Genomic DNA, 16,389 nt, shown 5'->3' with positions numbered 1-16,389 from the left:
TGCATACTTTTTCTTTTTAGCCACAACCTTAAAAGCATTTTTTACAGGTATATTTCGAGCTGAATTTATAAAATATCCAGTAAATTCTCTGTAAAATTGTAACATGTTCTCACTATCTTTAAATGGAAGGAAGGGGGTAGTATTACAAATTTGTGTGCTGAACAGGGTGATAAGCCTCTAAAGGAAGGAAGTTTTTTTTAATCATTAAAAAGTTTGCGAGTTCAGGGTTTCCAATATGATAGTTTTATTGCAGACTGGCACATTCCAAGGTCCAGGACTACGTGCTGAGGGACGCACTAAAGCTTGGGGCAGCCGCAGCAAAGGCTCAATGGGGAAAGACACAGTGTAAGGTCCCCCCACCAAGCTGAACTGAGGGGCTGGATCCATGGGAAACCCCTCGAACTGTATCTGGAAAATTTTGTGTGCTGTAAATGTAAAAATGTATATGGCATGACAATGAAATGGAAGGGTTGTGAGGCAACTCATGATTGTATTGAAGGAAACTGATCATCTTTGCACTGTTTGTATTTTTTGACTTGATGCTGTTTTAAACTGTTTGGGAATGTAATTTTTACAGATTTTTATGAATAAAGTATATTTTGGAAATAAAAAAAAAATATGATAGTTTTATAAGCATGAAAAAAAGTGACGTGACTGCTTGGACTGAAGCTTCATCTGAGTTCCCACATTAGCACAAACCTTTATGTCAATCTGTGAAATACTGTCAGCAACATTGTTTGTGTCAGCACATAAATATTTAAGTATCATGACAAACGCATTATCAAAGTATGTCTGGCACGAATGAGTGACTCGCTTGCAGGCTGCCTTATCTTTCAGACAGTGAGTGAAGTGATTTGTTTAAATCCTTATTTTTAACTAGGTGCACAGTGAAGGACTGTGATTACTTTTGTAATATTTGTTCGAAAAGCCTAGATAACGGTCACATCAGCAGTTGTTTGGGTCATTTTATTTCAAACTTACATTTGTGCGTCTTAAAAGTTGCTGCTTGACCTCCAAAAATTCCAAATACTGGTAGCTTGATTCTTTATGCTTGACAGATGGAATAGAAATAAATGCTAGTATTCATGAAAGAAAATGTCATCACCCTGAAGTAATAGTGCTTGGGTGTTTTTTTCCTTTTTCCATTCACTCTCCTGATGTGTAACACGGAAGGAAAAGTGGTAACTGTTTAGTTCAGAGCCAGAGTGCAGACATATAGTCGAGGTTTTGTGCTGAGAGAATTTATAGCCAGCTTATACTTAGCTTTAATATCTTCTCAATTATTAAATACACTGTCTGTTGACGTGTGCCAAGCTCATAACCCTTCACTTCTCTTTATTGTGCTGACTGATGCCCAAGCCCTTGGGTAACACAGTGCTCGCCTGCCCTAAAATTTCCTGAAAGATATTGCATCTCAGTTTTTAAAAGAATGCTAAGAAAAGTCATTTATAAAAACAATCCAGGATAGCATAATCTAAGTTAGAGAGCTGAATGATTCCTACACAATATAAAACCAGAATGCAAGTATGAAATATTGAAATTACATTTGTTTTAAAAGCATTTCGCCCTTCTTGGAAGTTCCCTTCAGGAGTGGAAGGTCCTGGAGTACAGATATCTTTGTGATCACTGTCCACAATCATTTGATTGTCAGCTGACCATTTACACACTTGGTTTGGTTGCTGTTTTTTCTACCCATTTTCCCGAGATAAAGGCTGCCACCCTAGCTTGGTACTCTATCTGATAGCCTTGCACTCCATCTGAACCATGTACAATAGGGTTTAAGTGCCTTATAATCTTAGCTTTGTGCTAAAATTCTTATGTGTATTTCATTACTTACATTTTCAGTGCATCTCAAAGCTTTGACCTTGTCAAATCTATTTCTTATCCATCAGTCCTTCTTTGTAATTATTCAAGTTTAGAAATAGAACCACAGATTTATATAGAAATTGAAACTTGGCTAATTCTCTTTGTAAGTTGAACAATGTGAACTTCCAAGCTCCAAACTGACCTGAACCACTTTTGAAAGCTCAATAAAAGAAGAACACCGACAGCGGCAGTTCCCACAGCCACTTGGCAAAAAGTGGAATGCTTTTTAACATGATATTTGATGGCAGGGTGTTAGCAAATATTAATTCCTTTCATGAATGGTTAATACAAACTTGTTACAATGCCTCAGTGTGGTCAATTATCCTATGATTAAATTAAGTAGAATTGTTTCAGTTTGTCTTGACTTGTTAATCTTAAGATGTTCATTGTGATATGCCAGTGATACTGAAGGCATTTGTTAGTTGATGCAGTCTAGTTCCTTGTTCAAATGTCTACTCAGAGCTTCATGTTGCTGTTATTGAAGTTGTACTGGAAAAACAGCTGTGGACCATAAATGAAAGGAGGGGTTTGTGAGTTAACCGTGATCTTTTATATTGAACTCATGATTCACTATGAGCAAAAAGGCACCCCAGAAAGTTTCCAGTCAAGATCTTACTCATATCAGCATAATGATTGTACTGAAATCCCTTTTTTGGTGATATTAACAATAAAATGTTGTTTCTTATTTCTAGTAGTATGTTATTACACTTGACAAGATGTCATCAGAGGTTTACATAAATCATTAGTAGAAGTATGTTTATTGCAGTATGAGTTTTAAAATGGAAAGTACAGTAAAATAGTACAATTCTTGTCTCAGCATGAAGGTGGAGATGCTTTAAATTGTGTGTAATGTAGCATTATATAGGAAGCAATGTGGTGATCTCTCTCATGCAGTAAACACTGAAATGTATTACCTAAGTATGGTGTACAGTGTAGCTGTGATTAGTATTGTTTCTCGTGACTGGAATCTCTCTTTCCCTCTCATAGGAGGATGATGGAACAGAAGAGGAGAGCAACAGGATTGAGCCAGTTGGACGTGCTGATTCTTGCCTTGAGCATGGACCAAATTTTTCGCTCGGGTACGCTTACATTAGTAACATATTAATTATTGCACGCTGTTTTTAGATATAGGCAGACCACAAAGGATCAGCTTGTAACGGCTATTGTACTAAGAAGTGAAGTTCATTATCGGGCAGTGGAACCCGCTGAAGAAAAACCGCCAAAGTGGCAGGAAAATCATTCCCTTTTCTGCAAAATCATACTTATTAAATACTGTTGAAAACAGCGGGGAAATAATTGGTGACTGAAGTAAGAGTTCCTATTGGAATGACTGTTAATTGGTGGGTACTGTATATCCAAAGGTTATAATGAGTTTAGTACTGCTCAAATAAAACTTGGTTTAAAAAAAAAACTCCACAGGCTTAAAACAAAAATCCTGAAAATGCTGAAAAGACACAGCAAGTCCATCAGCATTGTTAATTTTTCAGATGGAGACCCTTCATCAGAACTATGATGATAAAGGTCCTCCATCCAAAACTGTTCCTCTGTTCCCTTTTCGGTTACTGTGTAGGGCAGCATTTTCTGTTTATATTTGTGTTGAAGCTTGTTAATAATCCCACCTTCACAGTCAGTGTCTTACTGATCAGATCACCACCCGATCAAAATCATTCAGTGCTCTTTTGAAAGCAGTGCAAATAAGTTTGGTCCTGGGACAGTTTCCCCAATAAAAAAAATATTTGTTAGCCGTGCCTGAATTAATGGTGGATCCATTTTAAAAGTTGATTCAGTGTTGATATGTCTTCTTTGTGTTTATCTACTAGCAGATTAGCTTATTATTGACCAATTATCTAGTGATGCAATTTTTCTGATCAGTTTTAATGCAATAAGGAAATGTAATCACAAGGGATTGTCTCAGTAGTTTGCATTAGGTTAGTCCTGTCAGATAATGTGCACTGTGTATTCATCTTTGTTGTTTTATTAATTTTATTGTTTTTGATGGCTGACCTTTTTCTCATGCTCCCAGACTAATACTCAGTATGCCACACACAAGTTGCAATACTCAGTGTTCCAGATATTATAAAATTTTGTTTTTATTTTGGGTAGTTTACTTCACATTTTTATGTTACGCCATTCATCATTGTCTCACAGTGACGTGCTAAAGCTGGTTGAAGTCTCCAATGATGGAGGGCCTTTGGGAATCCATGTAGTGCCTTTCAGTTCCACAGGTGGAAGGTAAAGTAACATATTCTGCATGTCTGTTTTTCTTTTATAATTTTATTTTATACTAGTTAAATCTGCAGTGTTTAACAAATAGTGGAATTACAAAATTAAACAATTGGAAAGTTCTGTGCTCATAATCCAGAAATCATAACTTTTTATTGAAGTTATGGAACGTCTCTTTTGTGGAATTTTTTATGCTTTAGTAAAGGTTTGTAAACCGATTTATAAACTCATTAGGAATATAGGATAAAACAAACATGAATAATGCAGTTTCCACTTTCTTGCTCTGTTTTTAGACAATGTATTTTTTTAAAGAAATGGTCGGGCACTGCAGCTTTAAATTTGGTATCCTCATGAATTCATAATTTTATTTTAGCACATCCGTGCTTTGTCTTGAACTTTTTAGATCATGCACAGTATTGCAGTTCCAAGTGCTGTATGACAGACTGTCTGCATCTGAACTGGCATGAGAACATAGATATTCCAGATTGTTTTTTCCAGTTAACCTACATGATTCCTTTTAAACAATAGCCAATGTTATCTTTGTAATCATTCATTAAAGCAGTATTTGATGTTGAAATGTACATTTGATAATATATGTCAAGTGTAAAAATGTAGGATTAGAAATATTGCCTACTAAAGTTAAGTGGGTTAAAATAATGCCAAAAGTGATTGAAGGATGCCATGTTAAGATGAATGTGAAGTGCTGGAATCTATTAATAGGATTTAATGGTGCTCAGTGGCCTTTCCTGTTTCTTAACAGTTCTAGTGCCAGGTCTTTCCCAGCTCTTGATCATCAAACATAACTTTAATATCAAAACTGCAATCCAAACAAACTCTTATCAACTTCCCCAAAACAGGTAAAATGTTGCAGAGAGCGCTATAGCCTGGATTATCACTTTTATCATATGTTTTCCTTTAACTTCCTGAAGAAAATACTGAGCAGAAAAATCTCAATTTGAAAGGGATTATAGTCTAAGAAAAATTGTCAGGTAATAAACCTTGAAATACTATATTCAGACAGCAAGTAAATCTCATCTTGTGCCAGGTTGACTTAGATGAAGTGGATTTGGTTGACGGGTTTTCCAATTTGTAAAAAATTGTCTCTGGTTGTTTCTTGGTGTGACTGAGCAAAACTGGTTGAGCAAATGTACATTTTTAGTGGTAATAAAATAGATGTTATTTGCATTCTAATAATGTGGACAGTTGCAAAGTATATCTTTTCCGATTGTGCGCAAGAGCTTGAAATGTATGTTTAGTGCCCAAAGACCACAGCTTTGTTTACAAATTAAGTTGTGTGTGCACTTCCTCAAAAGCCTGAGCCTAATATAATGTAAGTATTGAATATTCAAAATTGCTTGTGCCACATCACTGATTTTTTTCAACTTAGGAAGGTCAGGAAAGTCATTCAGTGCATCTTCATGAACAGCTGACAAAATGCAAGGCCTGCGCAGACTGAAAGTTCAGATCACTTAAAAAGCCATTTTTCTATGCGTAATTGTGCTGCTTGAAACTAGATTGAAAAGCTAAGAAATAGGTTGAGAGTTTTTTGGTAATTGAAGTAAAGTAAATTGTTAATATTTCTTCTGAGTTTCTGTTGAAACTAGGGGCTGAATTTTATCAGTGTGGCACGCTCCGTGGCGGCACACTGTGCAAGCAGCGGCCTCCCGACACAGAAGTGCTGCCGCACAGCCCCGGTGATATTTTGTGTGGGGGCTGATTTAAATGGAGGGGGCGGAAGCCGCGTCCCCGGCAACAGCGCCTGGCGCCACCACGTAGGTGCCGGTGCCATTTTTAAAGGGCTCCAAGCCCTTCAGGTAAATTTAAATATTTAAAGCGTTGTAGGAAACATTTTTATTTCAAATAAAAAATTAAAACATGCAGGCCCTTTCCCAACCCCCACAATAGTGTGTTTACTGTCTGTTGTGTTTGTAATGTATTTTACTGCCAGCATGAACTTCCCCCCGCCCACCCCTCCAACCTCTCCACTTTTGCCCTTCAACCCCTTCCCAGCATCCCCACAACCAATAGGCATATGTTTCCCTGCTGCGCCACCCCTCCCGCCCTGAAAATTTTATTCCTCCCCCCTCCCCACCAGTTTTTCGCCTTGGAACTCTGTATGGAGTTCCGAAGGTGCACTAGTTGCAATCGGCAGCCGTAAAACCACGTGGGACAGCCGCCTCCAACAGGTAAGGTCATTTGCATCTTATGTACGTTCATTTAAATATTTAGATGAAAGCCGCACCAAGGACTCCTGCCGCCAGTAATATGCGGCGGGCCCTTCTCGACGTCGGAGGTTGAGGCGGGCCTCGCAGAATTTTACGGGCCCCCCTGCTACATGGCGTCAAGAGGCTGGTAAAATTCAGCCCTCGAAGTTGGGCTTAATTTAATGGGGGGCGGGGGGCTCATAAATTTGCAGTAGGAGGTGGGGGCAGATGGCCCATCGCTTTCTAGTTGCACTGGAATTTAGTTGGGCCTGGGATAGTCTGAAGTGCGCCTTCCTGCCCAGAGGCCAAATGAGGCCTTTAAGTGGCTTATTACTGGCTGTGTTAGGGCCTCTTCCTGCCACCGTTAAGATTTAACCAACAGTGGAGGCAAGACTCTGTCACATGGGAAGTCACCCAGTAAAACAAGGCGACCTCCCTGCGGGCTAGGGGTGGGACGGGCCTCCTCCATGGGCAATAGGTGATCCACGGAGGGCCCCCACTGGGAAGCACTCCACCTATGTGAACACCACTTCCCTTGCACGCAACGCCCTCCCTCCCCCCCCTCCCCCCCCCTGCCCCCACCTCGCTGGTGCTTGCTGGTCTGGTCCCGGTGACCCCGCCTCGCTTATCTTCTGTCTGGGCTCAAGCTCCAGGCCTCGGCCTAAGGCCTCTTATAGTATCATCAGTGGCTGCCACTCCGATTTGAAGAGGATGGCGTTCTCTCAGTCCCCTTACCAACATCATTTTAAAAAAACCTCTTTGATCATTTGTTTGCTGCTGGTGTTCTCACTGTGCAAAAACTACCTGCCACATTTGCCTATATAACAGTGATTGAATTTCGTAAGTAGTTAATTACTTGTGAAATCCATATAACTTCAATCTGGGTATTGATCAGATGTTTTCATGTGCTGTGACAATGCACAATTGCACAAATTACTTCTGTTTAAATATTGAAAAATATCTATTTAATCTGGCCAATAATTAAATTTATGCACATGTTCGTAGCAGATGTGCTAATCTGCTTCCAAAAAAATCATGACCAGAACTTTGTAACAATGGCTCTGATTTTGCGGTCAGTGGTGAAGGAACGCCGCTCGTTGCTGCCCTTGAGAAAAGCTGCCCACAAAGTTTTAGTGGCTCTTGAGTGTTGACTTCCTCTTTTCCGATGTCAGTTTGAATTGGCACCTTCTACAGGATATCTGTGAACTAGGCAAGTGGCATGGAGGCTAATTAACCAAACAGATTGAAGAATTCTCAGACAGCAAAGCAGGAAGTTAAAATCAGGGAATATCAACCATATTCAAATAATTGTACAGTAAGTAAAATAAAGATTGAGACATACACGTGGGGTTAAGGGAGAAACTTAAAATAGCAAAGCACAAATTCTTTTTATTTGTTTAAAAATCTGCAACATTTTAATTTTCTTCGGCAATGAGATTCCACATTCATAAAATTATTTGTTCAGGGCTAGAGAGTTTGTTCAGCAGAAATTATGACTGAATAGACCGATTTTAAAACCTCAGTTACTCTTTATTGAACAAGGCTTAACTTTTGCATTGGTCTATACAGTGAGAACAGTGGGTAATTGTTTAAGTTCACTTCAAATCAATGATTTCTATGATGTTTCCTTCTGTGAAGACTGCAACAGCACATCTTGTGCAGGAGCAAGGTATCTGTGACAGCAGCTTCCAGATTTTTGCTTTTACCTCAGAGAATCACAAAATTGTTACAGCACAAAAGGAGGCCATTTGGCCCATCGTGTCTGCGCTGGCTCTCCCAAGGAGCAATTTATGATAATCCAATTCCCTCTTGAATGCTTCAATTGAACCTGGCTCCACTATACTCTCAAGTATTCCAGATCCTAACCATTCACTGTATGAAAAAGCTTTTCCTCATGTCCCTGTTGCTTCTTTTGCCAATTACTTTAAATCTGTGTCCTCTTGTTCACGATCCTTGAGCCCTATCTGCTCTGTCCAAACCCCTCATGATTTTGGATACCTCTATTAAATCTCCTCTCAAGTTTCTCTTCTCCAAAGAAAACAGTCCCAACTTCTCCAATCTATCTACGTAACTGAATTTCCTCATCTCTGGAACCATTTTCGTGTATCTTTTCTGTACTCTCTCTAATGTCTTCAACTCTTTCCTAAAGAATGGCCCCCAAAACTGGACACAATACTCTAGTTGAGGCCGAACCTGTGTTTTATACCAGTTTAACATAACTTCCTTGTTCTTGTACTCTATGCCCCTATTAATAAAGCCTTGGATACTGTATGCTTCATTAACCACTCTCTCAACCTGTCCTTCTACCTTCAATAGAAAAAAAACAGAGCAGGAGTAGGCCATTTGCCCTTCGAGCCTGCTCTGTCATTCAATACGATCATGGCTGATCATCCAAACTCAGTAACCTGTTCCCGCTTTCTCCCATATACACCCAGGTCCCTCTGCTCCTGCATCCCTTTTAGAACTGTACCCTTTATTTTATATTGTCTCCCCGCATTCTTCCTATCAAAATGAATCACATCACACTTCTCTGCATTAAATTTCATCTGCCACTTGTCCACCCATTCCACTAACCTATCTATGTCCTTTTGAAGTTTAACACTATCCTCCTCACAGTTCACAATACTTCCAAGTTTCGTATCATTTGCCAGTTTTGAGATTGTGCCCTGTACACCAAGGTCTAGGTCATTAATATTTATCAGGAAGAGCAAGGGTCCTAAACCAATCCCTGGGGAACTCCACTACAAACCTTCCTCCAGTCTGAAAAACATCCATTAACCACAACTCTCTGTTTCGTGTCACTCAGCCAATTTCATATCCATGTTGCTTTTGTCCCTTTTATTCCATGAGCTATAATTTTGTTCACATGTCTGTTATGGAGCACTTTATCAAATGTCTTTTGGAAATCCACATACGCCACGTCAACAGCATTATCCTCATCAACCCTTCATGTTACCTCATCAAAGAACTCCAAGTTAGTTAAGCACTATTTACCCTTAACAAATCCGTGCTGGCATTCTGGCTTTCCTAAATTAACCTGCACTTGCCAAGTGACAATTAATAGTATCTTGAATTATCGCTTCTCAAAGCTACCCCCCCACCGAGGTTAAACTGACTGGCCTGTAGTTGCTGGGCTTATCCTTACACCCTTTTTTGAACCAGGGTGTCATTCTCCAGTCCTCTGGCATCACCCCTAAGTCTAAGGAAAGCTGGAAAATTATGGCCAGTGCCTCTGCAATTTCCGCTCTCACTTCCCTCAGTATCCTTGGATGCATCTAATCTGGTCCTGGTGCATTATCAACTTTAAGTGCAGACAGCCTATCCAATACCTCCTCCTTATCAATTTTCCCCTTCATGGGAATGTATCTTGACTGTGCCTGAGCTATCTCCTCTTTAAAGGCAAACCATTGTTCAATTTACTGTGCATATGCGGGCACCGGAAGTTGTTGTCAGATTTTATCCAGTAATAAGCTAAGCACTACAACCTCACTGGTATTACTATTGCAAATTCTGCGCCAATGTGTTAGTGACAGGAGCTGTTTCACCTACTTTTCCACTGAAGTTCGATTCTTTGAATTCCATGTGACAACTGAGTTGATCGCCATAAGATGTTAAGGTGGATTAAACTGGTAGTGATGGGTACAAATTCTGTGTTGCGTGCAGCTGTGAGGAGCATCCCAAGTATTGCTTCAATCTGTACTTGCAATTATTCGCTACAATGTTGTTATCACATTTACCTCATGTCATCATTTATGAAGAGGAACTGGAATCATTTTACTTTGGAGTCAGCTAATATATGTGTGTCTCACCTTTTTAAGCCCCAGCTTGAACCACCTCCTTCAGTTCCAAATGCTTTATAAAAATCCTTTCTATTTCCTAGTGCTAAGTCCCATTAGTAGGGGTAATTTGTGTGAATTGTTAAAAGTGACTTGGTGGTGTTTACACTAATTATGCTGTAATGGTAGCTGTTCTGTGATACTGGTTTAAAATAATTTTCCAAGATAGCAAATATTATCTGAGTTGAAGGTTCAGGTCTTCACTGAAAAATGTTCAGTACACTCCCCAACATTACTCAGTAATAAGATGGATGAAATGAATATTTAACTATTGAAAGGTAAAGTTTACTTACATTTTTTCATTCGGGCTCCATGCTATCTCTTCTCATTTTCGCAGATAATTATTATCTTGTGCATTTTCTGCCAGAGATGGGTGTAGTTGAATATATCTTAGGAGCTGAGATATTAGTGTAAAAATATCACCCTAACTCACGTAGACCTTCACTTTGAACTCATGTTTGCTTTTTTCTCCAAATTTGAGAGGAAGGGCACAGTATAGATCTCTAAACTCAGCAAGTAAGAAGTAATAATGGTAGAAGTGTTTATTGCAAGAGTAAGAATTTGCATTTCTATAGTGTCTTATATTCAGGATGTCTCCCAAGTGCTTCACAGCCAGTGAATTACATTGACGTGCAGTCAGACAGCAAATGAAATGCATATCTAGTTGGTCTGTTTCTGATGGTGGTTGAGGAAGGAATGTTGTTTGAACACCAGGAGAAGTCCTAATCTTCAAACAGTGCTGTAGGATCTTGTTCTTGCACCTGAACAAGCAAATAGGGCTTCAGTTTAATTAATATCTCTTTTTAAAGACAGCACCTCCAACAATGCAGCACTGCCTAAATATTGCACAGAAGTATAAACTGAGATGTGTGCTCATGTCCTGTGTTCATTACTTATGCGATGAACTCATTTTTTAAATTTATGCGCAGGATATGGATTTTGCTGGCAAGGCCAGCATTTCTTGTCCATCCCAAATTGCCCTTGAGAATTCCATTAGCAGGTTATGAAGGTATACCTCACATGGGCAATAAACTGTCCAGTGTTTTTAGGTTTGGTTTTGTACAATAGAAAGGGGTGATGTGGTATTTTTTGACAGCTTGGGATGAAACCCAAAAATTTCAAATCCCGTTTTCCCAAAAGTCATAGAATTGCAATGATTATCTCCAGCTTTATATGCACTCAAAAATCAGTTAGAATATGTTGTTAAGTTCAATGTCAGATGCTGCATAGGAATATACTGTAATGTTGCCACTTTGGTGGAACATTAGCATGTTAAAGCACTTGAAAATGTGCGTTTCTTTGGTAATAGTTGCTGGGTGAGAGGTAATTCTAGTAGTAATGTTATCATAAGTGAGGGAATTTGAGTCACACTGGAGCGTGCTAACTCTTTAAATCCAAAAAGATTTTCTAAAGGCAAGTGCAATGTAAATATATTCACATTACAGTAATAGTTGGAGAGTATTTTGCATTCCATTACTTTATTTTAAAGTGCTAAATGAAGAGCTGTGATCATTTTCTTGTAGGACCCTGGGGTTACTGGTGAAGCGCCTGGAGAAAGGTGGTAAAGCTGAGCGAGAGAAACTGTTTAATGAGAATGATTGTATCGTCAAAATAAATGGTGGTGATTTGCGAAATACACGATTTGAACAGTACGTATCTTGCCTACATGGACAACATTTAAGTGTAAATTCTGCAGTAAGATATTTACATACCTTCTGTATATTTCAGGAAAAGTATATGAATATGTTATTCTACCTTTGCAATATAATTGCTTGTTGAAATGTGTTTTGCAGTTTTGTTTTCTGCATGCACATTAACAGGTGCATAACTGTTAATCTCTCAGCCCACATCAATGATAAGTGTTAGTTGCTAATGTAATTAATACTTCTATCCAGTTAATATTTATGCAGTTGCTACATTTGCATCAAAAAACCCTTCCATGCAATGTAATTAATGATGGTAATTATGTTAACAATCTCTGTGAAGACTGACAGCCTTAATTTGTTAATTTCCCTTCCTTCCTAAATCTAGAGCACAACATATGTTTCGCCAAGCCATGCGTTTACAAGTTATTTGGTTCCACGTGGTCCCTGCATCAAATAAAGAGCAGTACGAACAAGTCTCTTTTGCCGATAAACATACCTGTTATTCCAATCGAATCAACACAGATACTCAGCCCAGCGATCGAAAGAATACTATAAATGTAAGCTTTGATGAAACACCTCAGCGGTTGTCCAGAACAAGCAATGAGACTGATCAGACTGCTTCCTACTCTCATCTACCTCACAATCAGAACTCGGTGTCAAAACCTCCGACAGGCCAGAATCTAACTCCCCAAAGATTGAGCGCTGCACCTACCACAAGCTTCAGCACCAAAAAAGTAGGGAAGAAACTCAATATCCAGCTGAAAAAAGGTAAGAAAATTATAAAATAAATGCAAAATACAGCAGATACTGGAAATCTGAAATAAAACCAAAAAGTGCTGGAAATACTCAGCAGGTCTGGCAGCATCTATGGAGAGAGAAGCAAAGTTAACATTTCAGGTCAGTGACCTTTCATCAGAGCTGATGAAGAATAGGAATAAACTGAAGAAGAACCGAAGAAAATGATATATGCTGTGTTTTTGTACTGTTGATCACAAAATATTGAAGTCATTCTGCTTTTATTGAATTCATTGGAAGGTTTCAAAAAATTCTGTGCAACAGAAAGCAATCAAATTCCATGGTTAATAAAGTTGTCAAGAATCATTCCAAATGGTTGCATTAAAGACATGACTATTCAACATTTTTTCTTCCCTTATGATTTTAAGACCAGAGAATATCACAGTTGGACAAGGATGTTTTCAGTGCTTGCAATGTAACACCTCTACATGGTGTGATGTACAGTTGTAGTTTTGATACAGTGAACTATAGCTGTAAATCCCACCAGAAAGCCATAAAACAATAACTCGCCTTTATATAGCACCCTTACTGTAGTAAAACACTTCACTGAGTAGACTCTAATGCTTAGGAGTACTGGAAGACCTTGAGAGATGAAGGAACTTTTGAAAATTGAGAACCACAGCAAGGTGGGATTTAAAACTCAAATCAATGGGACTGGAGTCACATATAGTGCAAATTGCATTTGGGTGACAAATTTCCATCCCCGAAGGACATTCATGAACCAGTTGAGCTTTTACATCAGTCAACAGCCCACAAAATATGAGGTTCATTGAATTTAATTTTGTAGTTTGGTGGGATTTGAATTCACGACTTTTGCGTTGCCAGTCCAATGTTTTAACAAATATGCTGTTTGTTTCTGAGATGGATTTTGCTGTTCCGATATTCAGTTGGATAAAGTTCTGGTATATTATCAACTTGTTAGATTTAGCAGTCTGGCAACACAAAGATGGTTGTGTTGTTGAGGCTGATGGTGGAGAGGTGGAGCAGAGTGTTATAAAAACTGACTCTATTCCTGTGGATAATGTTGTCAACATGTAAATGGAAAAGAAAGAAGAAAGACATACCTGCATTTATATAGCACCTTTCACCAACTCAGGATGTTCCAAAGAGATTTACAGCCAATGGAGTACTTTTGAAGTGTAATCACTGTTGTAATGTAGGAAGCGTAGCAGCCAATTTGCAATGGGCAGGCTCTCATAAACAGCAAACTGATAATGACCAGATAACCCATTTTAGTAAAGGCTAAATATTGACCAGGACACCAGGATAGCTCTCCTGCTCATCTTCAAAATGGTGCTATGGCATCTTTTACATCCACTTGAGACAGCAGATGGGGCCTCGGTGTCTCATCTGAAAGATGGAACCTCCAACAATTCCTTAATATAGCACTGGAATGTTATCCTAGTTTATTGGGCTCAAGCATTATTCCCTCTAATTTCCCTTAGCTGTACATGGCCCATTTGTTGCACTGTGCATGCCACACATCTAAAAATAACAGCGTTTTTGTGCGTGGCCTGTTTGCCACCTGTGCGGTAAATTTTGGACCACTGTGTGGCCACACATCTGCGCAGTTTAGAGGGATGTTTGGTTTAAGTCTCTGGAGTGAGATTTGAACCCACAACCTTCTGACTGCAGGGGAAAGTGTTACCAACTGAGCAACAGTTGACACTTAGGAATCCAAGAATGAAATTTTGAGGTACTACAGAGGTAACCTACAAGGGTGGGATAATATGTGAAGCCTTTGCTGGAGATGTGCTGGCTACATTGGGAAGGGTAGGAGGCGTAGAAGCAGTTAACAGGAGTCCCATTAGATGAACTGTGGAAAGTGGTAGTGGAGGAGGAGCAAGTGGTTAACCATGTTGAATGACATGGCAAGGTAGCGGAAGGATAAAGCACTACTTTCACAAAATATGTTAGTGATTTGAGCAGTGTGAACTCAGTAGGGCAGAAGAAAGAAATAAAAGAAAGACTTGCATTTATATGGTGCTTTTCACAACCATCAGACATCTCAAAGTGCATTACGGTCAACTAAGTAATTTGTACTGTATCATGTAGGAAAGGTAGCAGCCAATTTGTGCACAGCAAATTCCCACAACAGCAATGTGATAATGACCAAATAATATGTTTTCTGTGACATTGATTGAGGGATAAACATTGGCCAAGGCAGTGATGATAACTGCCCTGCTGTTCTTCTAAACGTGCCAGAGGATCTTTTACGCGCACCTAAGAGGGCAGACAGGACCTCGATTTAACATCTCATCCGAAATGCAGCACTCCCTCAGTACTGCAGTGGAGTGTCAACCTTGATTGTTGTGCTCAAGTCCTGGAGTGGAACTTCTGACTCGGGCAAGAATGCTACCAAACAAGGAATTGCAGGAGAGATGAGCATGGAGCTGAGTAGTGACAACATATTCATCGATCTTGCAGAGCAAATGGAGGTTAGCTGTAGGGTGGCTAAATGAAATCCAAGATCAAATTGCTGGTTCTTGCTGAGTTCGCTGAGATTCGTCACAATGGCAATTTTTGTATTACATTTGCCCTCGGCATGATTGGGCTATGGAGAAGAAAGATATTTGAGGTCTTGAAAGCTCTCCAATGATTCGTCATATACTGCGTAGTGTTGAATGTCAAGTAAGGACAGGATCAGGCTCAGTTATAATGACCCCAAGATGAGACATGTTACTGGTATTTGCTCTGAGCACACCTAGTGAGTGTCTATTTCGGTGAATTCCTGGTGTGTAACCAGCACCTACGTAGCTATCCTAGCAGGAGGCGATGCTTTCAGAAGGAGAGAAAATTGACAAAGCAAAGTCATTAAAAATCAATTACTGAATTTGTACAACATTAAAATCACAATGAAAATTGTATTTGGATGCAAAGATTACCTGCAAAACAAGATTTTAACTTAAAGATATTCAGGTTGAGATTTAGAAATGTTTATCTTTTCTCTAATATATAGATAGATAAAATGAAAAACTTCAAAAAAGTGTACGAACCTTCCATGCTATAGTGAGGTTTACAGGTCATTGTATAAAATTTTGATTGCTCTCATCTTTTGTGTTTTTGTTCCTGATCTAACTTCATTTCTGTCCAGTTAAGAAGCTGGTAAATGCTCTACAACAGCTCAGTTTTGTGGCAAGATGTGTAATGCTGATGAACTAATATCTCAACTGAGATTATTCCTGAATGGCGTGGCTTTCATATGAAGTACCGACCGAGCAGTCAGTTCTAGTGCCCACTACTATGAATGCACAATCCACCAATACTCTTTTGGTTGGACTCATTTGAACAGTCAGCTGACACCATTTCCCCTCAGGCAGTGATCTCCTAAACACTATTGCTGTGACTTGCTGTTTTCTCCTGTGAACTAAGAACACCAAGTACAATAGCTTCATATTAAATACATAATACCCAAAACATCTCTGCAATGCTACAAAGTTGTACAGTAGGTTGAGGTTCTTTAACCTCTGGAACTTCAGTTTGTGGCCATTCCAGACAAATGAGAGAAACACCTCCTGTATTTTATAAGCTGTAATTGTTGCTGGTGAAATTAATTTCATTAGCTTCGGTCTAATTTTGTGTGGGCATAAATCCACCATGTAAAACTGCCCAAAGGGGCAGTAGCAGCATGGATGTAAAATTGGCTAAGCGATAGAAAGCAGAGTTGTAGTGAATGGCTGTTGTTTGGACCGGAGGGAGGTATACAATGGCGTTCCCCCAAGTTCAGGACCACTGCTGTTTTTGATATATGTTAACGAGTTGGTCTTGTGCATGCAGGACACAGTTTCAAAATTTGCAAATGACACAAAGTTTGCATGT

At 39.2% G+C, this 16,389-nt stretch overlaps 1 protein-coding gene across 4 annotated transcripts in view; it reads left to right on the top strand.

Annotated features, from left to right (window-relative positions):
- LOC137349219 (partitioning defective 3 homolog) overlaps positions 1-16,389 on the top strand; it is a 956,485-nt gene that overhangs the window by 555,198 nt on the left and 384,898 nt on the right. For all 4 annotated transcript variants that reach the window (XM_068014722.1, XM_068014712.1, XM_068014729.1 and 1 more), the window contains exons 6-9: positions 2,854-2,945; positions 4,015-4,098; positions 11,653-11,778; positions 12,161-12,543. In XM_068014722.1, the coding sequence (XP_067870823.1) occupies positions 2,854-2,945; positions 4,015-4,098; positions 11,653-11,778; positions 12,161-12,543 (685 nt within the window). The remainder of the gene's footprint in view (positions 1-2,853; positions 2,946-4,014; positions 4,099-11,652; positions 11,779-12,160; positions 12,544-16,389) is intronic.

This window comes from Heterodontus francisci, chromosome 2, assembly GCF_036365525.1.
Source record: "Heterodontus francisci isolate sHetFra1 chromosome 2, sHetFra1.hap1, whole genome shotgun sequence".
In the NCBI taxonomy this organism is placed as follows: domain Eukaryota; kingdom Metazoa; phylum Chordata; class Chondrichthyes; order Heterodontiformes; family Heterodontidae; genus Heterodontus; species Heterodontus francisci.
The sequence above is the reverse complement of the archived record's forward strand: the minus strand, read 5'-3'. Positions and strand labels throughout refer to the sequence as shown.